The 26990-nt window shown below is 42.8% G+C and overlaps 2 protein-coding genes across 7 annotated transcripts in view; both read right to left on the bottom strand.

Moving 5' to 3' along the window:
• The window catches only part of numb (NUMB endocytic adaptor protein), a 42753-nt gene extending 21902 nt beyond the window's left edge, over positions 1-20851 (bottom strand). For 5 of the 6 annotated variants that reach the window (XM_030391323.1, XM_030391328.1, XM_030391324.1 and 2 more), the window contains exon 1: positions 20658-20851. The gene's annotated coding sequence lies outside the window, so the exon portion shown is untranslated. The remainder of the gene's footprint in view (positions 1-20657) is intronic. The other variant, XM_030391325.1, reaches the window with a different exon arrangement.
• A 2390-nt stretch (positions 20852-23241) lies between these two features.
• Positions 23242-26990, bottom strand: part of galnt16 (UDP-N-acetyl-alpha-D-galactosamine:polypeptide N-acetylgalactosaminyltransferase 16) — a 40075-nt gene continuing 36326 nt past the window's right edge. Inside the window, exon 15 of the mRNA XM_030392021.1 lies at positions 23242-24184. Coding sequence (XP_030247881.1) covers positions 24041-24184 — 144 coding nt within the window. The 3' untranslated portion in view covers positions 23242-24040. The remainder of the gene's footprint in view (positions 24185-26990) is intronic.

The following is a 26990-nucleotide window of genomic DNA, read 5'->3' as shown; positions in this document are numbered from 1 at the left end:
AAACATGTGGTGTTTTTGCTTGCTAGATTATGTAAAGCCACACAAATCGTTATCTCTATATGAACAATGGATCAAATGTCAGGTAAATGGCTTGGCTCATAGTGGCAAACCCAAAGATAATTATTGATTGTAGTCCTCTAGAGCCCGAGAGAGGGTTTTAGCAGGTGTATCTGATATCTACATGTTTGTATTGTTCCAAGAACATCATAATTAATGAAACTCCAGGGTCATTATTTCAACTAAGGAAGAGGAGTCAAGCTGCCTGAGTGGGCTGCAAACAGGACTCTCTCTCAGTTGGTATCCCTTTTGAAATATATTATAGTTCACTTATTACTTTGACATGAAGCTCACTTATTTTCTATTTCTTTGCAGTTTCCTGTCACTGTTTGGTTTTGTTTAGGGAACACACACACTTGGTAAGGTTAAGGAAAATATTGTTTGGGTTAACATACACCTGTTTGAAAGGATATCTTCAATATATATGGCGTCAGTTTCAATGATCAACATAGCAATAGTCCAGAAACAACAACACAGCACTATCCGATTGTTCTGTTTTAGCCTCTTTAAGCCAGTTGTTTTGGGTTTCTGCCCCACATTCTGCACTAATCAGCCTTGTTTCCAGCAGCAACTAAAGCTTGGATAAAACAACTGTATGCTACATACACACCACTTAGAAGTAGCCAAACAAACTAAGCAACTGGCTGGGGAATTCAGCAGAGTGTTTCACAGCTAAATAGTCAAATATTTCCCTGGTGGAGACCAAAACAGAGATAAAAACATGTTAATAGTCAACAAACGTTCATTAGACAGCCACAAACACAACTCAAAATTAATGCAAATCCTATGCCCTCTCTCATGGATGTGTAAATAGGCATGAGTAAAGTAAAGTTGATACTATGTCCATATTTCACAGCTTGTTCCACTATTCTTTTAACATTTTTCCAAAAGAGATTTCTGGCATGAATTCCTGGATAAAGAAGCCATCTGCTCAGTGGCACAGTTTTATGCTCGTCCACTGATGCCCTTTAGTTTTTATGCCTCTTCCCACAGCACCTTAACAAACTCACCTTCTAAATCACTTAACACTTCTGCTACTGCCAGCTTACAACCCACACACCTTCTCTCTAGCGTACTGCAGTATCTTGGAGTGATAAAAAAGGAGAGCGCAGGAATCTAAGCGAAACCACATATACTCATGTGCGTGGGAAAGTAAGCGTATGCTTCAAAGATGAGTGTATATACTGTAAATGCCTGCACTTGATGCATGAGTGTACAACAAGTAAGCATTCACAGGAACGTGATAGGAGTATAATAAAATTAGAAGATTATAATTTTTTGGGGCATGGTACTGAACTTCTTTGCATTTTTTATTTAATCCCTGTTCAGACTGCATCAATGACCTGGCATAGATCTACATTTGCCATGGATTTGCACTACGTATATAATCCAAGCCTGACTCCTTAACCCTAATCTGGACCTCAATTTAAACCTTGTCTGTTGATATCCTGGTTTGGCTTTCGTGTAAGAGCTTTCATGATAAATATAGAATACCTTACCAATTCAACCCCTCCAACAGTGTGTGCAGGTATTTATATGTGTGCATGCATCAGTAAAGTGTCAACCTGTGTCAACAAGAGTATCAGCCCAGGATTAACTTGTAACAGCACACTGGTCGGTGAAACACAGGTTGAACACATGTTCATTATCTAGGGTCAAACATGGCATTTATGTATGAAATCTGCATTAGCAGCAGTACTACCAGCATTAGGTAACTCCATTGTGTGAGTGTGTGTGTGTGTGTGTGTGCTGGCAGGAAGGTGAGCAGTGACCGGGATGGAGGCCAAGCAGAGTGGGCCAGAGGGACAGAATGAGCAGTGAGGGGGAAAGTCTGGATGTGTCCGTCTGGTGCAGAGGGAGTGCTGGGGCGGATGGTGGGATGGTTGGGGGTCATGTGAGGTGTTTTCAGCCCTTAAATTGGCCATGTGCCAGGAAGAAAACGAAGGAAAGGTGAGAGACAAAGATGGAGTAGCGACTGCTGACAGGGAGAGCGGAAAAGGAGGGTTAAGGAAGGTAAAAGTCAAGATTAGTGGCAGGAGGGACAGAGGGGAGGATTGGAAGAGTTAGAGAACAGGGCAGACAAGAGGCAGTGTTAAAAAATAATTTGCACAGGTCGCTTCAGGTTTGTTTTTATTCCAGACTCATTAAAAATAAGTATAATGCTCCCCACAGCAACAGTGCGTCCTCAAAAGTAGTTTTAACTGGATTAAAAAACAAATCAAATCAGTGCAACCGTTCGACCTCAAGGTGCTAAAGTAAAACCTGCAGTAATACAGACTTCAGAGTCTCTGATCTATGTAGGCATTAATGGCAATAGTTCAAAGAATTACACTGGTGTTATCCTTTCAAGTGAAGCAGACAAATACAGGTAAATTTAATTGGAGTGACTTTCTACAGTTTGCTGTTGGTAGAGCTACTTCAGGGACACCTCTTAAACATGTTGTGGCATGCTTTATTGCAGTATTGTCTAGAATAGCCGCGATCAGCTCGGGCCGCCACGTTATAGCCAGATCCCAACGAAGACGTGCCCTATGGAATCTAAGGGTTAGCTGACCGGCTGATCAGACCGATTGAACATGCTCAGTCGGTCGACAAGCTGTGGTGTAGACATCACAGGCTGCAAACACAATTTCACTGACGGACAGCGGTGAAGCATATTTGACTACAACGTGTCAGGGGGCAGTCACATCAGTGCATCAGAAATAAAACACCACTTGGGCAGTCTTTACTTTACCTTTTGTCATCTACAAAAGGGGGTGAGTGGAGGACAGAGAGGCAGGAGAGGGAGGAGGGATAAGGCGGGCAGGGAGGTGAAGGCTTTGGTGTAGGAAAGCAGGATCTGATCTCTGCTGGAGCTGTCACAGCTCCTATAGTCTGGTGCCGTGAGGATCTCTGGCTGTTCTCCTAGCTGCTCTAATGAGGACAATTACACAAGGACCATTTATACTCCCTGTGTTCATATACACAGAAACAAGCAAGAGTGAATTACAAAAAGCAAAGCACTCCTGAAAGACTCTGACATGCAACATCCTCAATGTACTCGGTGGATAATTACGGACATTGACAGCGAACAATGTTGGTGAAGCGTTAAGACAGAAATATACAGAAGAGGATAGAGAGAGAGAGACATACAGGACAAACAAAACTTAAAGGGATAGAAGAATAAGAATGGGACTTTTCCCCTTCGTCAGTGCTTTGCTGCTGCTCTGCTGCTGCTTGGGAAGGAGGGAGGGAGTTCTGCTGCTGGCTGTAGATGTAACAGTATTTGAATAATCTCTCCAGGAATGGAAAACTGATTAATCCTTGCAGAAGGATCCTAGGGATGAGTACAGCGGTTGGGTTTCAAAGACGAGATAGGGAGGGGGGGAGAGAGAGGCTAGGACAGTGAGTGAGCGTGAGAGAAAGAGACAGAGGAAGAATGGGCAGCAATTCAAGACAAAAAAATCCCCACCGTCTCCTTTCATGACTTGCCCCGTCACTGTGCCAGCCGTTGCTCTTCATCCTATTTTATACCGCTTCGTTCCGGGAAATCCGTGTTATCTGTGTGCAGGCCGAGTTTATAGTTTTGGAGAGCAACAATGAGACAGGATAGACTGGATCAATAAGGCCTGCCAGCCATCCGTAATGCAAAGCACGCCTGGCCGCCATATCTGCTGAACCCTGTTATCGGGGCGCCGGCCGACTTGAGGTGATAGCGCCTCTGGTCTGCTCCCAAACGGCCATATGAAGGGGGAATTTGAAAAATGCTGTAACCGTGGTAATCCAATTTTCCGGGCCCCAGTTTGTAGCTTGCCATGCTTATGTAAAAAGAAGGGTAGAGAAAAAAAAACAAGGAGAAAATCTGGAGGAAAGTATACAGTGCATCAAGAGGAAGCCAAGCCAAGCCAAGCCAGGCCAAGCCAAGCCTGGGAGAAGTCCCGATGCCCAGGATCAAACTGTGGGACCAGGATCAAGGTCATAGGCCCCCTGGTTGGAGAGTTTATGGTGACGGCATGAAACTCTGTGTTTTTATTACCAATACCTTAACAAGAAATGCAATAAAATTGTCAACAGCTGGAGTTGAAACACTTACAACACACGTTACGTTATTGCTGGAGGCTGTAGCTGATTTATTGACTGTGTGTTATTGACATTCAACGTTAAAGTGCAAGAGAACAATGCGAGATGGGGCGTCCGTCTGATTCCCTTCATTAACGCTAATCATTAATGCTAACCCTTTAATGTGATATTCTGGGTCACATGCATGATGAATTAATTACTGTAGCCCAGTTTACCACACGAGGGTAGTCTGACCTAAATTGAGACTGTTCAATGTCATTATATACATTTAGCAGTGGCATGCTGTCTATACTAAACAACTGGGACCACGGCTGAAAATGTGCAGACTTTTTCCCTCTACCAGAGAGCATTTTTCTATCTGAGCTGACATTTATTTTGTTCAAAAAGACGGGCTTTCCCCAGAGAGCACAACTTTTGGACTAACCAAAAATAGAGGTGGTTTATAAAGAGGTTTGTCTTTCTCAAGAGAACCACATTAGGCCCAGATGCCTCAAATGTTACGTGCATGCATGGTGCACTAAACAGTGTTAGAGATTATTCTAGTGCTTTAGAGAATAAAACAATAATAACAACAACTAAAAATGCAAAAACTGGCAGATAATCTTTCTGGCGGTGTAATGAGCCCGATTTTGTCGTTTCATGAAAATGATCTGCTTCTGTTACCTTGCAAGGCAGCTGGTTTCGCAACATCATGTGATTATGTAATCTTGAAAATCCATCTATGAGGAACTACTGTCAGCTACGGCCGATTTTTAACAGCGACAACCAAGAAGTGGCAATTCGTTTGAAAATCAGCAACGGTGACTCCTTGAGAGATAAGCATAAATGTTGCCATGACATCAACATCAACAGACAAGTATCTGCTCTTTTCCTTACAGCTTCTAATGGCACAATTCAAGTTGGTTATTCGTAGAAATCAACCAATTAATATTCTTTTTCCTATTTAAATCAACAAATAGCTTGATAATCTTCACTGTGATGTTACTAAATTAAAATAATTTTATCATCAGACAATTACTCAGCTATTGCCGTTTTTCTGCTCCAATCTGTTTTCTCCTAACCGCCTTTAGAAATCCATTATCGGTCGACCTCTAGTTTCATGTAAGACATAAATTGGTGAGTCAGGTCACGGTTTCTGCATTAAAATGTGTAATGAACTGCCAACACACAACAAGTAAGAGCAACGGTATCAATCAAGTCACTAGATATTGTAATTGTTATAGGCTATGTGTTATGATAAATTACATTTTCTTATTAGGTGAAGTTTCCAAATTAAATTAGTTTTAAGATTATGCATAACATCGTGGCCTGCAAGTATTGTGCAACTTTGAGGTACAGTTCTTCTTTTGTCGCCGAATCAGATACTTAACTGTGACTCCAAATTACTATCACTCCTGCCTTCATCACAGCCAGTTGCTATAAGTGACTTCAAAAGGCTGAACATGAAATAACAGCAGTACTAACAGTGTGTTCACGCTGGTGTAAAGGGAGACTGTCGGTAAACAAGTTTAACTCATCGCCAGCTGCTCCAGCTTAGCACACCGCTCTCTGCTTCAATGATCTGTACACTTTGAACCATCAGTGTCCCCACAAAAACCGGAATCACCGTGTCTGCTAGGTACAGCATGTGTCTGCTCAGGGACCCAGAGACACAACCTGATACCCATGATGAAAAGACTGATGCAGATCCATGAAAAGTGCAACGCGTTCAAGAGACTATGTCTTGAACTGAAATTTAACCTGCTCTTTGCTGCAGTGCCACGAGAGTGGAGAGAATTACTAGCCTGACAGCAAGCTGAACTAATAAAAATACTGAAACAAGTCGGTAGGAAAAATGAGTCAGTATTTATTTTTATTCCTGAAAAGCATTTATTTTAGGAAGTTCAAGATTTAATGGACAGCGCAAGAGCCAGAGAGGGAGCGAGGATACAAATGGGTGGTACAGGGGAAGGAAATGGTGCGAATAGGGAGTGCTGGCTACTGTTTGCATGGCTCACTCGCTCCCTGAATCATTTCAGACTCCTTCAATCTGTTCCCTGCCCCCAGCAAGACACCATGACCTCCGTTTCCTGAATACACATGACTGACTGGGGTTAGGGTTGAGACAGGGAAAGAAAATAGGGCCCAGACTGCTGCTGCACAGGGGATATTGAGTTGCTTTACTCCCCAGCCTCCCCACTGTGTGTGTGTACATCAGTATCTGTGTATCTGGGTTTTTGTGTGGTCGTGTGTGTGTGTGTGTGTGTGTGTGTGTGTGTGTGTGTGTGTGGGTAGGAGCGGTCAGGCGAGGTATTAAGGGGCCCGGCCCAACAGCAAGTCAACTGGCCAGTCGTCCATTCAACATGGGGAGCCACACATCACTTTGGGCAACAGCTGAGGCCACTTTTAAACGAGCAGGGCAGTACCCTGGCACCAGGGAGTGGCAAATCACTGTCACTGTATCGTCCTCCCCTCAGGCATGCCCCAGCGATGATTCACAGACTGAATCAATAGGCAGGGTCTGGCCTGGTTTCCATCGAAAGGCAACACGGGGGAAAAGAGGAGGCATCCTTAAGATATATGACCTGTGCATTTGCCCCAAAACAGCAGTTTTGTGATTGTTTCTCAAAAATTCTTGCCAGAGGTGATGGCATGCCAAATGGAGTGGAGTTTCAATTAAATTAATAGAGCTGTAAACATGCTGTGGAGAGGGAGGCTGCTGGCTGAAAGCATTGGCCTGCTTCGAGGGGTTTGATATTGTGGTCTGAGTGCCCCAACTCCATCAGCCCTGGACCCTCTTTATGGTAGACTGCTGCTGAGAACACAATACATGCCCACTAATGTGGCAGCAGTGGGAAGATGTCTTTATAAAGTGGCTGTTGTAGTTCTTACCACAGCTGACCTAAAACAGCCATCTTAGGATTTTCCCTACCATTTTAAGGCTTTGGTGCAACACCTAAGCAATTTTTCGGCACCACCTAAGGCAAATGATTGCAAGATTCAGATCTGATGGTTGCTGGTCGATCCCAGTTGACTTCTTTGGGCCCAGAAACACCAAACATCAAATAACTGATGGTAAGTTGAATGTTGTGTCAGCCTCACGCCGCCTGTGTTTCGCCCAAAATGCTGCACTCGAACACACCACAGAGACTACAGCCGACAACGTGAGGTGAAATACCTCTCCGTACCACCAATTGCGGATGTCCTTTTCTGCCTTCAAAAGCGTAACCTGGAAGGTTTAGGACTGCAGATATACAAGCCACTGTGATAAAGCAACATTTGCTTATCATTTTCACACCTCCGTCACTCACATGCCCATTTCTAATCAAGAATATGTCTGATAAAAAGTTGTAAATGGAACTGTCAAAGAGGAGGTTGAAAATAACAACACACAACACAATAACACAACCAATCACACACTCTGGTAACACAGAGAGATCACAGAGAAAATGAAAGCACATTCGTTAATAGAAGTGTTTATATGACCTCTGGGGTTTTAACAACAGCATCAGGCTCAGGGAGCGAACCCTTTCTTTTTCTGTTTCTGTGCACTGATTTGCTTAGCTGAACTGCTAATCTGTGATTTCTCTCACCAACGGGCTCAGTCGCTGTTTCTACATGCTCAAACGGACAAAAAGCTGATTGATATAAAGATCTAAATCTAAATAATGATCTAAAATAAAACATGCGCCACCAAATTTGTGCACTTAACCCTTCCACCAAAAATGCACATTTTCCTTTTCTTTTAAGTTAAGAAGAATCGCTTATCTTTCTTCTTTATTGGAAGGACATCAGTGTTGTGCAAACTGTGAGACAGAAGCTTAACCTCCTCAGAGGCGATCACACAGAGTGAGCCGTAACACTTTGTCCCTGACTCTTGAAGTGACCTCGGCTGGGAAACTTTGAGTAAACCTCGGAGCGAAAAAGCTACTCATGGAAACCATGTTTACTTTTTCCCCTTGACATCATCAAATTACACACACACACACACACACACACACACACACACAGCGGGAGTTGGGAGTACACACAAGGAGAAGTGGATACACACTTGCATAACCCCAAACCTGCCACACACCCACAAATGTAAAACATGATCTACTCTCAAAAACACACTCTCGCACATGTGCACAAGTGAGACAGATGACTCCGGCATCTCCGGGCTTTAAAGTCTGACTCTATTACTGAGTTCTGTTGTTACAAAGGGAAGTAAAGCGCCATTAGAAGAGTTGCAGTAAGGTGGAGAATCAGGCCAGAAACCTACACACTGTGTGTTTTACCAATGCACTGCACTGATCTGAGGAAACACACACAATGTTACATATTCACCCAGGCCTCTGCAAAGTGCTGTTAATACATGATCTATTAATCCTACTTATGGCTTACTCGCAACAAAAAAGCGAACATTAGCACATTTATAGAGTCTCAGAAGGAGAATGCTGATCTAAGATTGCAGTTTACATCCCTGCGCTGTGACTTTACGCACATATGACAACCAGCGTATCCTGATAGCTGCCCATTCTTGGATCCTACTGTGAGTTTGTGAACTTGCTGCAACCTCACCCCTGTAGACCACGTGGATATGTGAGTAGACTGAGGCTGTCACAAGCCGAGAACTTTGGTTAAAGTCCCATGTGATAAACATTCACTTTGCAGCCAACCACAGAAAACGTCAAGAAAAGCTGAGGCTTTAGCCACAAACTGACAGGCCGTTTCCCCCAAGAGGAACAGCTCAGACTGCGTCACATCATATCCAACACAGACACACTGTTTCTGTCAAGCTAAACAGGTCTGGTTGTCCCCAGCTTGAGCCTGTTAGCATTCAGGACGGAGATGGGCAGACAGACAGGCACTTCCTGCAGAGCTGCTGACTCAAAAGAGAAAAATGAAACATCAAAGAGGAAGTTATCAATAGCTGAGCGGTGTGTTCGAGGCATTCTGGGGCACATCTTCTGCACAATTGGTGGTTTGGGAGTCAGCCATCATCAGAGATCTCACAGTTAACACCCAGCTCGTCATGTGCTGCAGCAGCACAGTCATTTCTGATTCAACCACATCAGGGTTAGTGACAGTCTGTGGCCGCGCTTTTGAAACGCAGTCATTACTGCTGACATACGCAGCCAGCTTTGAGCTGTAAAAAATGCTTTTAATTTTACCACCAATCCAAAGTGCAGTTTAATGCCAAAGGAAGTAATCAGGACCACAAATACCACAGAAAAAAAAACAATCACTGGCGGCAAAGATCCAATAAAGTATCTGAACAGTACTGAGTGAAACCTTTTGCCAGATGACTCTGTTTACATACAGGAGCTCAATTAAATGAACTGACCCGAAAAGAAATTAAACAGTGGCGTTCAAATCCCTTTTTATTTTACCTGTGACGATGCCTTTTAGCCAGATCTGACAACGTTCATCTCAGGTTACTTTTCTGAGAATAATGTACTGAAGCTATTAAAAAAAGCAATGAATACATTTGACATGTCTCTCTTTAGCTGCGTGTCATTACAGGAAACACATGACTATGCTCAAACACAGAGATGATCTGCAGAAAAAAAATTTTTGTGTGCCTTTATTTCTTTATGCCGTGGTACTGAAAGCGGTATTGAGTATCACTTTTTAATAATATAACGTGTCATAGTATTGTGACAGCCTTTCTTTAATGTTGAGAAGTGAGAGGCCCACACTCTGCTCGTCCTCCTCCCTGTAGTCCTCCAGTCCTTCTCCCTTTCCTTCAGTTCAAGCAACCCCGAGGAGATATCTGCCCTGCAGCTGCCGAATGACTTTGCGTCTTTAAAAGAAACTATGATTATAGGGCACCGACCCGCAGAAATGTAACTGTCCCGACAGCTGCAGGCAAATGCTCCGTTAATATCAACACTTTATCGATTAAACGCTGCGACTGTTCACAAATTCAGAAAGAAAGTGAATCAATTTAGGCATCAAAGAAAACCTACAAAGAAGGGAAATTTATGCAGTGATCAGGGCCAATTAATTTGCTCCCCAAATGAGCTTCTGAGCCAATCCTGGAGGAATTTTTACTGCATAGGGAGAGATCATTTTTTAAATGCACGGTGCTATGCATAAAGGGAAAGTTAAATCTGGCTGTCAGTGGTGGTTTGCAGACTGTTTATATTATGCTTTAATGTCGTTGCTATCCTGAGAACTGTTTATCATTATCATAATTTCTCTCTCTCTTTCTTGGTAAAGCTTGTGGAGCAAACTGATACCTTTTACAGTAGCAGTTGGTAAGCCACAGTGTCACTACATATGATGCAAATGAGGCTGTATGCTAATACCAAAACTGGGTTAGGACAAGATGAGGCTGCAAAAAGAGACAAAAAATATATTCAGACCTCAAGATTAATAATCAGATCTGCAGTCTGATGCTGATGGAAATCAAGATTGTCTGCTGTGGTTCAGAAATGCTCAAGTAAAGTGAAACATGTCACTCAAATCATTAATAAAGCCTCGCAACTAGCAGGTATTCCTTTAAAAACAGCCCAAAAACGACCATAACAGTTTGTTTTATGTTCATTTATGGGGTCAGAAAGACCTTTCAGCCTGGCTATGCAAGTGTACAAGAGGTGAGGAAAGCCCTGCAGTGAGGAATGGTGTCAGTATGTGTGTTCACTGAGTGATGAAGTCCTGTCACTCTTCACTGCTCTCCCAATCATCATCTGGGGTAGCTGCAGGGGAAAGATTCTGCCGGGGCTTTAAACGCCGTACCGCTGGCTTCAGACATTCACACGTACTTTCTGGCACTTTGTGATACATCACGTATACACTTGAGAACACAGAGAAGACAGGTGGGCAACAAACAGACGTGACAGATGGAGTTAACAGGCGGGCAGAAACATACAAAGAGGCGACAGTTTAAAATTGATTTTTGAAAGGGCGGCAGAAACAGTGAAAAAGTTACAGATGGAGATGAATGAAACGGACTGGAGGGATAGAAAGAATTTAGATTACATGGAAAAATACTCCTGCAGAAGAATCGATATCACGCAGAGAAGCCACTGCATGGCTCCAACTGCTGATTCAATGTGTTGTGTCAATAATACAGCATTTTTAAACAACACCATTGGGAAACGCCAACACATTACCACTGGTCAGTGTGTGTGTGTATGTGTGTGTGCGTATGTGTGTCTCGGTAGCAGTGTTTGTCCAGCAGCAGGCGTGATGAGAGGACGGAGTGGAACAGGAACTTCCTGCTGAGTGAGCAGACATGGAATGACTACACTGGCCCTCTGACCGGGCCAAAACTCACAGAAACACATGATACAGTACGAAGACACACACTGACACACACACACTCACACTCAGATCATTTCCTGCTCACCTCACTCCAGGTCAGGTGAACTGATCTTAAAGCAACAACATGGAACTTTCTTGACGAAGACAGAGGAAGACTGACAACCAGTGCGACCGACCCAGAGCGCCGGTATTTGGCATCATGTGGATTAGACTCAGTCAACCGTCTTTATCTAGAAATACATACGAGCACAAACACACTGCTTTGACCACACAGTGATTTGAGTCTACAAACTACCCGACATTCTCCTTCAAGGGGGAAAAGGAAACTGACAGAAGCAGTAATAGGAGTCCACATGATGCAAGGCGTTGTATTGACGTCAGGAATCAGCCAACCAAACTGGTCTTGTGAGCATGAATGTAAATGGAGCCGTAGTGTTCACAGTGCAGCTGTGGAGCTGATCACTCATTTCAGGAATTCTCTCCACGTACCTGAGCTCGACTCTTTGTATCCTGGTCGGGCTATTTGTCAAAGCGAAGGATGACTGTAGAATACCAAGTTGCGCAACAGATTTAGCCAAACTGCGAGTACTACCTGAAAGTTTCCCCAGCAAAATTGGTGTAGGGCTGGAACAGGATCAGAAAATGACACTGAGGAGGTCCACAGCTACTTTAAACGTGTTATATGTGTATTTTATCTTCGGAGACTATGCCACATCGCCAGGCAATAGTGGCTGAAGTCTTAATGGCTCTAATTGTGTTAGCTGTGCAGTTAAATTAGATTAGCCGACACAGCAGTGCCTTTGGAAGAACAGAGAACATTTCAGTATTTGCCAGTTTCCAAGGTCTGGGAAAATCTATTCTCTAACAATAATTCTGTGGTGTGTTAAACTAGCATGGACAGCACTTGTAAAGGTGTGAGGCTGGACGATGAACACTAGGACTGCCAGTAAGAATGACATTATATTATGTTTACATTAAGTCTCAGTCCAAAAACACCATGTTTATAACTCATGTTTATGCAAGCAACAGTCTCTAAATAGCAAGCGACATATTCCATGGTGCAGTTTTATTTCAAGTGCCAGGAATGATTCATCAGCCATGGTGGATGCCTACTTTTTCCAGAAATGCTGGACAGCACTTCTATAAAAGAGTCCAAAGTAGAGGGCTGTAAAGTGAACACAAGAAGTAATTTCACCACGTCCATTCAGACGGCCAAAGAGCCAGGCAATCAGGCTCTTTCTCTGCAGCCAAAATTGGAACAATAAAATCATTTCACATTTTAGGGCGACCTTTAATGAGCACAAAAGCATGGCAGTATTGTTGATGCATGCTGGATGGGTTTGTGTGAGGTTTTTCAAGAATGCAGATGAAGCAGATGAAGTCACTGACCACCACACCTTTAAGAATCTAATCAGCAAAATCAGCGAGTACAGAGTTCAGATGAACTATAAAACCTGTACAGCACGACTGAAGTGTAGGTGTCTCGCTCAAGGAAGCTTTCCAAGTCACATGACCGCTGGAGAAACTATGGCTCCAGGGTTTGAACTTGTTACCTTAAAATATATTGATTTTGAGTTCTGTCTATATTTCTACAGTCACAAACTTAATCAAACAAAGAAGGAGGATGTTTGTTTTTTTTTTAAAGGGCAAAGAAAGGACAGCCCTGTCCTGTCATCTCTTATGAGGAAAGCAGGTATAATAAGGAGGACAGATGTCAAGCCTCGGCCAAAGACGACGTCTGGGCAGGCAGTCAGGCAGGAAGGCAGACGAACCGGCAAGGACTGCAGAGCATCAGAGAATGGAAAATTACCAGGGCTCTACAATCAGCTGGGCACCTTTGATCAGCCAGAGCCCAGGCACCAATTACTGTGGGATAATCGGCAGCCCTCAGAGGGCTGACGAGCAGCAGGCACCGTGGGCACAACGGGTCAGTGACCAGCAGGCAAAGGCCTGGTCAACAAGGCTCACAGAGCCAAAAGCCGACGGTGCCCCTCGATGAAATGCTGCATGAAGGCGGCCAAACGGACAAGCAGCACAGTGAAGCAATTGTTCCCCTCCTGTCGACTCAGCACAGTGGCACTCTCACAAGCCAGACATCCCTCTCCGCAGACCGCTCGGTGGTGGAGGAATGGTGCAATGGTGGGGAGTGTGTGAACCTGCTACTGCACATGCCTTGGGTTTCTCACACACTTTCCCCTGCAACGAAACATACTCAACATACGTAGAGCAAATGTGCACACACATGCTGCTCGCACACCTGTCCCTGTTATTCTGTGGTAAACAAAAAGCTGCAGTGCTCAGGGCAGCACTTGCTGCACAGTGATGCAACACACAGGAAACACGTTCCCCGCCGCCCCTCTACACCGATAACCCCTTCCTACCCAGAAAAAAGGCTCAACTACCTGTTCCTGACTTACTTCACGATATCTGAGGGGAATGTGAACTGACAAAGCAAAGAAAATCAAACTGCGAGACCCTCCCAACACAAGTGCTACATTTTTCCATCTCACGTTTCCCTCACGTACAGTGCAGCAATGATTTATAAACAAAAAGCCTCTCCACTTGAGGCAGAACATGATATTCAGCTCATTAATAATTGACACTGTTCTTGTGCTGGGGAACGTTCAACATCGATTAGCCTGGGCTACAATGTTGACTGCTGCGCTGCTCCTCCTTCCACTGTCAACAACACAGTGGAACAGCTCACAGGCTGCTGCATCAACTTCTTTTAGTCACTGCTGCAATGAAATAACTCAATTATACCATCACACTCGAGTGTCTCATCGCTGAGTCTTTTTCTCACTCATATCGCGCAGTTATTTAAACAGAAGCACAGTAGCCAGTAGACTTTTGGATCGGACACAATGCAGTTACACAACAGCCAGTGCCGGTCCAAGTAGACCCATATGGGCCAGAAGGAGCTTCCCTGCAAACCACAAGTCAGCACAGTCTGATCTCAAAGGAGTGAGGCCTGGAGTAACAACAGATGTTACAGGAGAGAGCTTCTTTATGAGGCCAATATTATTAAAGATGGATTTCAATTTCGGCCAACTGAAAACCTGTACTTTTGTCATGATACCAAAGCTGTAATTTCCTTGTATGCCTTATTGTGCAAATTAAAAACATATTTCTCTATAAAGACCTTTAAGCATTAAAGAAATGAAGCCAAACTTCTCACACGCACCAGCGTAACATGCTGCCTTGACTGCATAACAACTTTGCCTGCATGAAACACGGTAAAAAAGACGTCGCTGATGTAAGTAATTAATTAAAGAACATGTAAAAAGAAAAAAGGAACCAACACCAAAGATCGGGGACCAGAGATTCAACACCAGAGTGAACTTCTAATTCCAAGAGTTTGGGTTGATAAATATTTCTAATCTTTAACATTTTGATGCCATTGCACAAAAACCTCTTCAAGCAGAAGGAAAAACAACCGGTGGACTCGAGGTGAGTTCATGTCACGTCATGTCATTCTGTGTGCTTAGTCAAGTTAATGGAAACTGTGCGCAACAACGTGTGAGGGAATAGTATCCATGTCATCCACGCTTATGTCCAGGGAGTCATTAGACATAAACACAGACACACACACGTCACCTAGTTTTGAGACAGGGAGTTATTACACCAACCACACACTGTCATGTTTACATCAGTTCAAATAGAAGAACTGACACCTGAGATTTACCAACGCGGTTTTAATAAAGCCAATAAAAAATAAAATCAGATTTTTGTCAACATCAGGCAAAGCTTTAATTCCTAGTTATACGTATAGTAGCAGCAGTAGTATGCAGCTGCAGGATAAGCCTAGGCTTCCTCACATATAGGTTATATCCTCTAGAAAAGATCACAATTCTGATTATGTCACATATTGGTGGTAAAAATAGTACTGGAGAGAACCTGAGAAGACAGAAGGAAAGAGCCAGAAAAAAGGAGGGCTGGGAAACTTTTTACTCACAAGCCAAACTTCTCAAATCCAAAATAGCAACTGCTGCTACTGGCAGATAATATGATGAAATGGAGAGCAGACAAGAGAGTAGAATGACTTGATTTCTTTATTTTTTTTGCAGCCAAAGCCCTATTCACACACTACTACTATAACCTAGGGACCCTCCAGTAATTGTTAATAATGGCAGAGGTCGTCGGTGATCTTAATTCTGTGCATGTCTGTAATTCTCGGAGTAAAGGTTCCACCACATAAGCAGCCGTAACTCGATCTGAAGGAGCTGAAAATGTCTACTGTTGCTTGGAACACGTGCAGAAAGTGGGCAAATCAACTCTAAACTATATTATTAATGTGGCTACTGAAGAACAGATGCTCCACTGCTGAAATGTTAATGTTACATGGAGCCTTGACATCATGATCGGGGAATAATGTCAGTAAAGTCAATTAATAATACAGATTTTGAGAATGCACCGAAATAAACACAGACGTGCAGAGGTAACGTTCTAAATCGGGGTACTTGTCCTGTGTGAGTAGGTCTCAAGTGAATGTGTTTGTTACATTTTGGTGACTTCTTGGGTTAATATTATTGTTTTGTTTTATAAATAAATGCATCTTTACAGGGTGACAAATACACCAGTCAAAAGGTTTTCACATCCAGCACTCCTGCTGGCACTGGTAGCCAGGACAAAGTTCCCACCCTGTGAGATACACCACCGATCACTCCATCCTGGGTCACTCGTAATTAAACCAGAGATCAGAGGGCTGAATAAAGCATGAGCTGTTCCAGCCCGGGAGGCTCAGGTATCACTCTATACAGGGGCCTGGGGAGACAAAGGGAGTCCCTTAGCCCCATACCATACGCAGGGAGGAGTGATACCGACGCAAACCTGAAAGGTAACTCCTTGCATACAGTGACGCACCCCCAACCCTCCAAGCCCTAATCCACAGTCTCAACAGCCAGGGCAAAATGAGGAGGCTCAAACCCCCTTGGACCTAATTAAGCTAAAGATACTGTCCCAAATGGGGACACTCAAAGAGCTGCGTTCAAAGCAGTAAAACACCGTGCAGCACCTTCCCTCGCACTGTTTTTCATTTTTTAAATGAGTGCTGATACAGCAAAATACTGGGACTACGAAACAGCCGACAGACACAAACACTGCATGGTTTGTATTAAACAGCGAGACTAAATGCACTGTAGTAATGTAGGCATTCTTCACTGACAGCAGAGACATGATTTCAAAAATGTGCATGAACATGACTTAACTAAAATAAACCGACAAAGAATGTTAAGTTATGCTAAAAAGTCATGTGAGTGGAGGAAGAAGTGTTAGGCTACCGGTCTTATGTTTCACACAAGTTTTTTTCACGTTTTTTTGTCAGTAAATACCTCGCATTTGGATAAAATTTTAATTGCAAGAGAAGGGAACCAAAACTTTTACGTTTCTTCTAATTGACTTTTTACATGCGTCTTTTAATTGACTGTCATCTCACGTAGCTGGAATTAACCAGAATTTCCCAGCTTGGGATCAATAAAGTATATCTATCCATCTATCTATCTAGTGCACATGTGACTACAGCAGAGCAAATAACAACATTAGATCTTTTTTTGGAGTTAATATGGAATGATATGTCATGCTAACCGCACCCTACGGAGACTGGGGTTTAAAAGCGGTCAGAACAACAAATATAAACATGTCCTTCTTCCTAACTTGACCTGATTGGTGTGTGTGTGTGTGTGTGTGTGTGTGTGTGTGTGTGTGTGTGTGTGTGTGTGTGTGTGTGTGTGTGTGTGTGTGTGCATCTAAACATAGTCAAAGGTGCTCTGTGCTCCCCGTCTTGTGTCGTCTTGTGTTGCGTACAATCAGTTCTTGAAACAGTGAATGTTTTATATGAAAAGGTCACGACCGACAACATGCATTTCCCTCTGTGCTGGATGGCGACACTGTTTACCAACAAACATATCAAAGATACAAGTTCAACTCAACTCTGCGGTTGCACAGAACCTATTTTAGGCTACTTATGTTGAAATGGGGTCAGCTGCACATTTGAGATCCCGATTCTAAAACCTCCCCTCTGGTTGAATCTTCTCAGAGTGTCTCTGTTGGATCCAGTCCCAATCAGCTCAGAATGTGGAGCTCTGTGTGTGGATCTAACAAGTGCAGACAGTATGGCTTCTTGTAATGATGCAAAAGGTACCAATGCAACATGGAAGTAGATGCAAATGTTGCTCACATGAACATATGTCCTCTGGAGGTGCTACTGGAATAATTTCACAGGTTATTTCAATTTTACAGGCAATTTTGAGCAGAAGATTTGAATTTGATGAGCTTGTAAAGAACCACAAGCCGCTCTCTTATTGAGCAGTGTTTTGCTAATTTCCCAAAAGGTTCATAGTTTTGGCAGAGGAGAGTGTCAAGATAAATCCCACTCTAACTCCTGTGACTTGTCTGCATTCTTCTATGTCATAATCTCTGACATTATGCCATCAAAAACACAAAGACATGTCTTACTTTCTCACTTCTAATCAACGACAAACTTGGACGAGAACCGGATTTTCAGGCACCTCAGTTCACCTGAGTGCACACGTCCTTATTCTCACCTCCCCACACAAATCAAACTGAATAAGCAAACATTTGAGCTTTTTATCATATCACTCCAAATATGCCCGGCGTGGCCCACACTTCTAGTGAACTGTGACGGTGACAAAAAGCACACGTTGTGGATGACATCAACAGCCAGCACATTCAATGGTCCCTATCAAAACCGCGGCCAAAAGGATTAACATGAACAATCACCAAGGATAGGTGAGCAGTCAAGAGACGGTCGCAGACAATTCGACCTGATCCGGACCATTTGATGTTACTAGAGCGGATCAGAAACGCAGACACATATCTCCAGCTCTTGTCACCTCGTATCAATTCAGTTACCGCTGGACTCACAGCTAAAGCTGACGTTGACGCTCACCCCGCTTTCACCACCGGCGGCACGGCTATCTCGCTGCTATCAGAAGGACTAAAGTGAAGCCCTTTGATTGCGTCGTCATCGCACAGCAAGTTTATCTACCCATGTTGCATCACTACTCAGCATTCACATGTACAGCTCACTGCCAAGAAAAGGGCCTCTCCTTTGAGAACAGAAGTGCTGAGAGTAACGCAAGTTTCTCCCACAGAGTGAATCACAAAGCTCTGGACAGAGACTTGCATTATCTTCCTCTCTCAAACAGCTGACAGACTTGAACAGTGGGTTTTGTGGCAAAAAGCCAATCTTACCTCCCTTATTCTGTGAGATGAGCTAAAACCGTGAGTAACTGTGAGAAAGTGAGGGGGGGGGAAAACTCCCGAATCATCCTTCCGTCTCTGTTTCACGTATGGAGACATGAAATCCCCTTCCAAAAGACAGATCACACATCACTTTAGAGCGGAACCAATAAATGATAAATCAATTAGTTGCCAACTACTAAATTAATACCCAACTATTTTGATGATGGCTTATCGGTATTCATAAAGGAAAGGAAAGAAAGGAAAAGTCTGAATTCTCTGATTCCAGCTTCTTTAATGTGAATACTTTTGGGTTCTTTACTCCTTTATGTCAGTTAACTAAATATCTTTGGGCTGTGGACAAAACGAGACATTTGAGGAGGTCATTATTGGTCACTGATCGACAAAAGACCAAACAGCTAATTGATCAATCAAGAAAATCATCCACATATTAATCGACAATGGAAACAATCTTGAATTGCTATATCACTGACAACTGGTTGGAAACACCTTTTTTGACTTGACTCATCATTTTGGTGATTCTTCCTGCAAAAATGCCAAGCATTCGCTAGATTGAGGGTGTCAAATGTGAGGATTTGATTAAGTTCTTTAGTAAATATGTTAGAAAATTGAATATATTTGGGTTTCGGACTGCAGGTGGGATGAAACACGTGGCAATGGGAATTTTTTAGGCCTGCATCCAAATATTTGAATCTGTGGTTGTTGTGTTGTTTATATTTTTGCTAAATGTAGGCTGTCAATGAAAGCCAATTGTTAAAATAGCTGTTATTATGTCACAAAAGGTGCAAACTGATACCAGCTGCTAAAACATATAGGAGAACGCTGCGATGCTGTTTCGCTGTGAAGCTCCAGAAATCTCTAATGTACTACGAATCTTCACCCGACTTTCCATCAGTACATAACGTCTGAATTTATCTTTTAAACTGTCACTTTCTACGTTGGATTCCCGACACCATCGTCTCTTCACAATGACAAACACAAAAGGCACATACCCAAGTTTTCCACACTTTACGCTGACGATCCAGATTCACATCACAAAATGAATAACTTGGCTTGCTTTATTCAAGTCACATACCCCATTAACAAAACAATAATGACTCAACAATTCTGGATGATGAAAAAATAAAAATGTGGCAGAATAGACAGGATGTGTCAGCCTGACGGGCGGGCGGGCGTGCTGCTGTGGCTTTCACACAATCCTTCAATGGAGCCATCTTCGTAAAGTCTGCATGTGGAAGGTAATCTGACCACTGATGTTTATCTGATCAGGGATGGCAGTCCAGAATGGAAATCTTTCTGCTCTGTGGCTGAACCAAGCAGTCAACAAACACACAAGCTTCACATCTAGCAATGAAATCACTACCAAATCGGATGATCTAACCAGGGCATGATTATCACACTCCACAAAAATGTGAGTGTTGAGACTGTGAGTCATAGTTTATTTCTTCAAGGCGATCAACCTGTCTGTGACTGAGTGCTGAACATCTGTCTGTAAAAATCATATGTTCAGATTTCACCTCGCTTGAGACACATTTTTGACAAACTTGCTAAGTCACTAAACTTAAATGCAAATGAATACACCCCCTTAAAGCGAGCCTACATTACTAACGATGATATAACACAACTGATGCGTGTGACAATGTGAAAATGACATGTCAGATTGTGAGCTAGCTGTTAGCTATCCCACCATTTGAACCCGAGTCGGGTTCATTATTCTGCCATGTAACCTTCATCTGTTAAAGTTAATCAGGTGAGTTGAGAGTCGTTAGCTACTTAATTAAAGCTAGCTGGCTAACTACTGTTAACCTCTTCTTTTCGCTCATTCAAGGAGGGCAGGGGCAGACCTTTTTTTTCCAACAAACGTGATGAAAGGCAGACAGCCTCACAGCTCACATTTTTTTTTTCTCATTCTGTTTTCTGGTCAGGTAAGCTAACCAACTGGGTCTGCAGGGAGCTAAGGGCTAACATAGCTGCGTGTGCCGCATCCGAAAACACAAGCTAGTGCCGCTTTAGCTCGGCGAGCTAACAAGCAGTTACCGGGCATGCTAGTTTAAAAAAAACCACACACTGCTCATTATTCAACGTACCTGTGATCACCGCTGCGACCCAGAAGATGCCCTGTTGAAGCCGTCACCTATGTATCACGAACCGTGCAGTGCCAAAATAATTCAAATTCCAGAGAAAGAGTTGGGGGAGACGCTCACAGTCCAATCGCTTCAGCCACTGCTGCTGAATGGCTGCTGCTCCGGGACTCAACCAAACTTCCTCCTTAGCAACGGACCGCCTTCCTGCGATCCCATTGGCTGATCGGAGGTGATCGATAGGTGATGGTGCGACCTAGAAAACTTGATTTTTTACTGCATTTTTTTTTTTTTTTTGGAGAGTAAAACATCTTTACATCTAATGTGGAATGTAACTGAGTAATATTTCACTGCATTTATTTTATACGTTTACTTACCAATTATTCATATTATATTGTTAATAGCATGTGATAGAATATGAAATAGTATTACTGATATATAAAGCCCACGGTAATTCTCTCCAAGGACCTGTATTGTAATATATTGTTGTTGTTATATTTGTATGTTATATGTATTGTTATATTGTTATTGTATCTTACAATTAAGATGCAAAATGAATCCTAAATTGCCTCGACTGACTTCCTGCATGCAGATTATGAAAAATAGTCAGTAATCTAAGAATCCTACATGTCTAAATAACATATTTACCTCCATAAAATCAATCAAGCTGCATAAACATTATTATATACTTTTAACACTTAGATGCAACTTAAAAGTTCTGCGTTTGATGAAGTATTATCATTTAATTTATATCATTATTAGAGGAGTATTATTTCATTTGTACTGCATGTAGCATGTGACTTTTGTACTTGGTTGTCAGTGACAGTTTGCATCTATAATAAGTACAATTTTAAGTCTAGGTTGATCTTGAGTTGATCTCTGAATGTATGTCGTGGAGTAAAGGTATGATGTTAAAGCTCAAGTTAAGTTCAGGTATCTATAATTCATACTTCAGTGAATGTCCTTGGCTGCATTTCACCACCCGCCTCTGTCACCTGACTGATTCCTCATTATATATTCTCTGTCTGACTGGTATGCAAATATCGCTCCGTCAGTGAAACCACATAGTTAAATGCTCCATTTAGCAAACGACTGACTCTATGCTTTATTTAAAAACTTATATTCTTCTTTTCCAGGTTCTTCCATGCTTTCCTCCACCCCCCCCTCCACCCCTGGTGATGAAACCTTGGCCCCTTTCAAAGGCCAGAAGTTTATCAGCATTAAGTCGCATTCCTTGCATAGCTACGGAGCCTACTAAGCTGCAGTGTGGCATGTCTTGTGGCCGGGAAGGTTGCAAAATCAACAGTGAAGAAAAACCCTTTGGTTAACAAAGTTGTCAAGCCTGTTATGCTGATTATTGTCATACCAAAGTGTTTCTCTGCACCGTGAACCAGCCGTGAATATAAAGTGAACCTCTCTCTAAAAAACACACACATTGTCATCCTTCTTTTCACTTTCTCGATTCTTTTATTCTTAATTATCTTAAACCCATTCTTCTTTATGACTCCTTCTTTTCACAACAGGCACTCATCCATCAATCTGTCAACGACAGAGTAATAAAATGTAGATGTGAGCCTCTCACACATCTGTGAGGATATTCTGCCCCCTTGAGGTCACTACGTGTAACTGCAGTAACATAAGACCAGTGTTGAGTACAAGTAAAGATATCGTGTTAAATGTTGTCTTTGTGGAAATAAAAGCCACACATTTGAATAGTATTTGAATAAAAGTATCGGGTATTAAGTTCAATTAAGTATCAAGAGTATAAGATAAACTAATTATATATCTGATGCGACATGTAATTTAAGTTATTGAATAAATATAGCACTGTAAAAACTACAAAATGTAGTGAATTGTAGATATCAGGTAGCTGAAAATTCACTTAAATAAACACATATACCTCAAAATTGTACTTACTTGAGTATATTTACTTAGTTACATTCAGTCACAGCTCACAACCAGGTGTTTTCACTTACTGTGCTAAATTAAATCTTACTTATTAACTCCATCTGCATATATCTCATCATCTGTTCCTCATTTTAAATCTGGTTTCATGACATAACCAGACTTCTTAGTCCTGTATTAGTCTATATGACTATTACATTTGTGTGTAAGCATCACTTAAAATGTAGCTAGTAAAGGTTGGGATAATTTAACTGCTATATATTCTGCTGGATGGCTTAATTGCAATGCATCAGAATGTATTTGTTGATTATATTTTGTATTTAATATAGTATATAGTATATAGTATATAGTACTGATAAGTTTTATCCGTGGTTGGAGACGGACACAGGGAAGTCGGGCACACTGTTCCACTTAGGGGTCGGGAAAAGGGGAAGATGCTCAAACGGTAGAAGGTGACGGCTGGTAAATCATAAGCACATAAGACAATCTGGCAAAGAATGAAAGGGAGTGGCTGTTACGGGCTGATGGGGAAGTGGGAACAGGTGTAGGCCCACAGGTGGACGGAGAGGTCAGGTGATGGCAATGTCGGGAACAAAGGATTCAACAGCAGGAGGGAGAGCAGAGATAGAAAAAGGGAAACTGCTGTAGAATCAGTTGGATGTTCAGCAGAAAATAACAAGAGCAATTTTTCCTTTGTTACCACATTTTATTTTTCAAACAACATATAGAGTACTTTACACCAAAACCAAGCCAGTATCTGCTTCGAATATTTACATAAAACTTTGTAGAGAGACAGAAAAAGAAAACAAACATTCTTTGGGTCTGACCATGCAAAACAATAAATAATGTTCCTGACAGAGCTTTGCATGGTGCTTTCAAGACTGCTTTTCAGCAATAAAAAAAAAAAAAAAAAAAGCTGAGATTTTAGCTGGCTATACATAAAGCTGCCCTGGTCAACACCGTCATCAGACATGCCTCAACCTAAGACTAGGCCACACGACAAGCAGTGACTTTTGAACTCAGAGTAGGTCAGGTGCAACTCGACACATTTGCTACAGTACGGAATGCACTCTTTCAACGTTGTTTCGAGGCTCGCTACTCCAATGATTAAGCAGATCGTTGACCAGGATAGAGACAGAAAATGAAAAGTGAGATGTGCAACAGTTTTCAGTGAAAAGCTTAGATTACGTAGAAGAACTGCAGCATCCTCGAGAGGGATGAAGCACTGTACACAGAAAGCCCTCGATGAGGCCTCGTAACGTTTTCGGCGACGCTCTTGTCACCGAGACGCGATGAGCAGGAGAGCTTGAAGTTGACATCACAGAAGTACAGTTCTCACTCCTTCCACTCCTCGGCGAGGCGTCAGACAGTGTGCAGATGTGATCCCCCTCCCCTCCCCCCCCCCAGAGTCTTTCTGCAGGCCGGGTCCAGATCCTGCTCCTCTCTCTTCCTCCCTCTCCCTCGTCCCCCCCGTCCGCTGTGGCTCAGGTGATGATTTGTGGCTCCCAGGACTGGCTGGCCACCTGGGGGCGACACTGCGTGATGACCAGAGGGCCCGTCGGGGTCTGACTGTCCAGGCAGAGGCCGCTGACCATGTGCTGCAGAGCCGTGCCTTTAGGCTTCCACTTCTGCAGAGAGAGAGCGAGAGAAAAGGGAACAACTTCATCTCTGTCATTTTTGGTTTTGCAGAAAGCACAGATGTCCTTGCACAGTCTCCGGGTTGTATTATTGCCTGCTCATAAATGATGTGTATCAGCACAGGAGGTTCATGTTAGCCGGTGAGTAATGGACTGAGTCAGACCTGGATAACAGTAATCACATGAATGATTGACTTGCAGAACTCGCAGTGGAAAAACCGTAGTGCGGCCAGCTGCAGAGCGCGGCGGCCCGCCATCCCACATCACAAGAAACAATTTGTTTCAACTGATAAAATGAAAGTGCTTTACACCATTTGTTACGGGGTATTACTCATGCGCGGTTAAACACACAGTTAAGTACAATCTGACCTTCACCATCTCGTGCTCCTTGATACTTCCAACCCGCTACATTTCAGGGAGAAATGTTGTACTTTTACTCAGTTACACAGCCTCAGTTTTTAGTTACTTTCATTATCACATTAATAAGGAGTGAAAAGATCTTATTTATCATTTTACAACACCAGGATTGTGGAATGAACTAAGTTTAAGTCCCTCTATGAGAAGAAACCTCTCATGTAGTGGCATGTGGAGGATGAACTGAAGAGTCTAACAGCCTGAGGAATAAAGCTGCTCCATATTCTGGTGGCATGGCAGCGGATACCTCTGCATCTTTTGCAGGATACATTACGACTTAAAGGGATATTCCGGTGTAAGTTTAATCCATGGTCTAAATCACCGTGAAACTGTGTTAGACTCCCTCTCGAGAGATCAAGTTAGCAGACCGCTAATTTACGGAGTTTTATCAACCTCAGAAACGACCGCACGACAACAATACACTGCAGTAAATGGATCCAAATATAAACCGCCACCAAAAAGCCACAAATAATGCTCAGAACAGCACCAAACTTCAGCAACAGTACAAATAGGGTCTCAGCACATAGTCCGGGGCATCTAACCTCCGCTAGCTTAGCTGGATTTCTATTGGGAGGCTAAAAACAGATTTCAACTCTCCTCCATCAGCTTCCGGGTCGGGGAAGTCCCGACGCGACGATTACCAAGTGCGGTTAGAAATGCTCAATTCCGTTCTTTTCCCTGTCCGCTCTCGATAATAACTGTTATAAACTGGCAGGTAAGACACATATGAACTTTGATTGCTTTTCCATGGAGTCATAATCATACATTTTCATCCATGAGCCGCGGAACTCTACTGCACTCGGTAATCGAGTCGTCGGGACTTCCCGTCAACAGGAAGCTGCTGCAGAAGAGAGGTAAATTTAGTCAGCTTTTCAGTAGAAATCCAGCTAAGCTAGTGGCGTTTTAATGCCCCAGACTATGTGCTCAGAACCTTTTTGTACTGTTGCTGAAGTTTGGTGCTGTTCTGAGCATTATTTGTGGCTTTTTGGTGGCGGTTTATATTTGGATCCATTTACTGCAGTGTATTGTTGTCGTGCGGTCGTTTCTGAGGTTGATAAAACTCCGTAAATTAGCGGTCTGCTAACTTGATCTCTCGAGAGGGAGTCTAACACAGTTTCACGGTGATTTAGACCATGGATTAAATTTACAGCGGAATATCCCTTTAACATTACTAGACACCTCTGTCGACCGCTTTTCAGCTGTGTAGGATGTTCTGACGAAGGAGATTTGAATGTAAAGTTCATCGGGGGAGCCAGATTGCCTCCAGCTCTTACTTACAAACAAACCGTGTCATCACTTTGTTTTTGCAGTCGACTAGATTTCTTTCATTCTCCTTAAATCTAATACTCTGAGAGTAAAAGTTCCAGGACGAGTCCGACAAGAAACTTGAGACCGAAGTGAACAGCTGGAGGAGAGTGTGATCCCCGTACACAGGCTGTCTATAAATCTCCAGGTATAAGAGGTTCGTTTTTATTAGCTCGGTGATTAAACAGTTAGAGGCTGAACCGAGGAGACTGAGCACAGATATCTGGAGCCACACGGAGGCTTATCAGAGTCTAAAGGTGAACGGGGGGCGGGGGGGTTAATCTTAAAATCCCAGAGGAGGGAGAGTGTGTCTGTGTGCACGTGGGTGTGTCACCTATACTGTAAACATGAGCTGTCAGGTGTGTATGCTGGTGAGTGTGTGTGCAACAAAAACAAGGAGGAAAACTAAATGTCAGAGCCCAAAACAGTTCAGGAACACTGATTAGCGATTTTGCGATATGACCTTTTAATGCTTTTTGTGATAAAGTTGCTGATTTGAACTTTCGGAGCTGAGTTTGAAAGTCACGATGTTTGGTTAATTCATCCCAAAGATTTCATTTAATTTAGTTTTATTGGACGAGCTTCGTTCGGAGCAGCATCGGGCATAATCCCCCCCCCGGTGAAAACCCAAACTAATGAAATTCTTGCAGGATTACATTTCGAATTTATCTGTCTGAAAAATGAAATTCCTCATAAATCATTAAGGCTGAGAAAATAGAAAAACGCTGCAGAGCCGTTCCAGGCTGCTTTCATGCAGGACTGATCAGGGAAAAGCCTCTGTCATCACACTGATGGACGACGCGACTGAAAAGCATCCAACAGCTCGTCCCTTGTTTCTCCGAGAGTTAATCTTTTTAAGAACTCTTTCGTTTAGAGAGCGAAATCAAAAACACAAGGACTTTTTTTTTTCTTCTTCTCCTCCTTTCTTAGGGGGATTAAACACAAGAGGCCAAAAAGTCTCCCACTGCAAAAAAAAAAAAAACTGGTTGCTTGTTGATGGGCAACCTCCCAAAAAAAATCTCAACGGAGAGATGAGAGGACGACCTGGCAGGAGTCCCTCACACTCACACACATGGTT

Source organism: Sparus aurata, chromosome 16 (assembly GCF_900880675.1).
Source record: "Sparus aurata chromosome 16, fSpaAur1.1, whole genome shotgun sequence".
NCBI lineage: Eukaryota > Metazoa > Chordata > Actinopteri > Spariformes > Sparidae > Sparus > Sparus aurata.
This window is presented reverse-complemented; position numbering and strand designations above follow the sequence as displayed.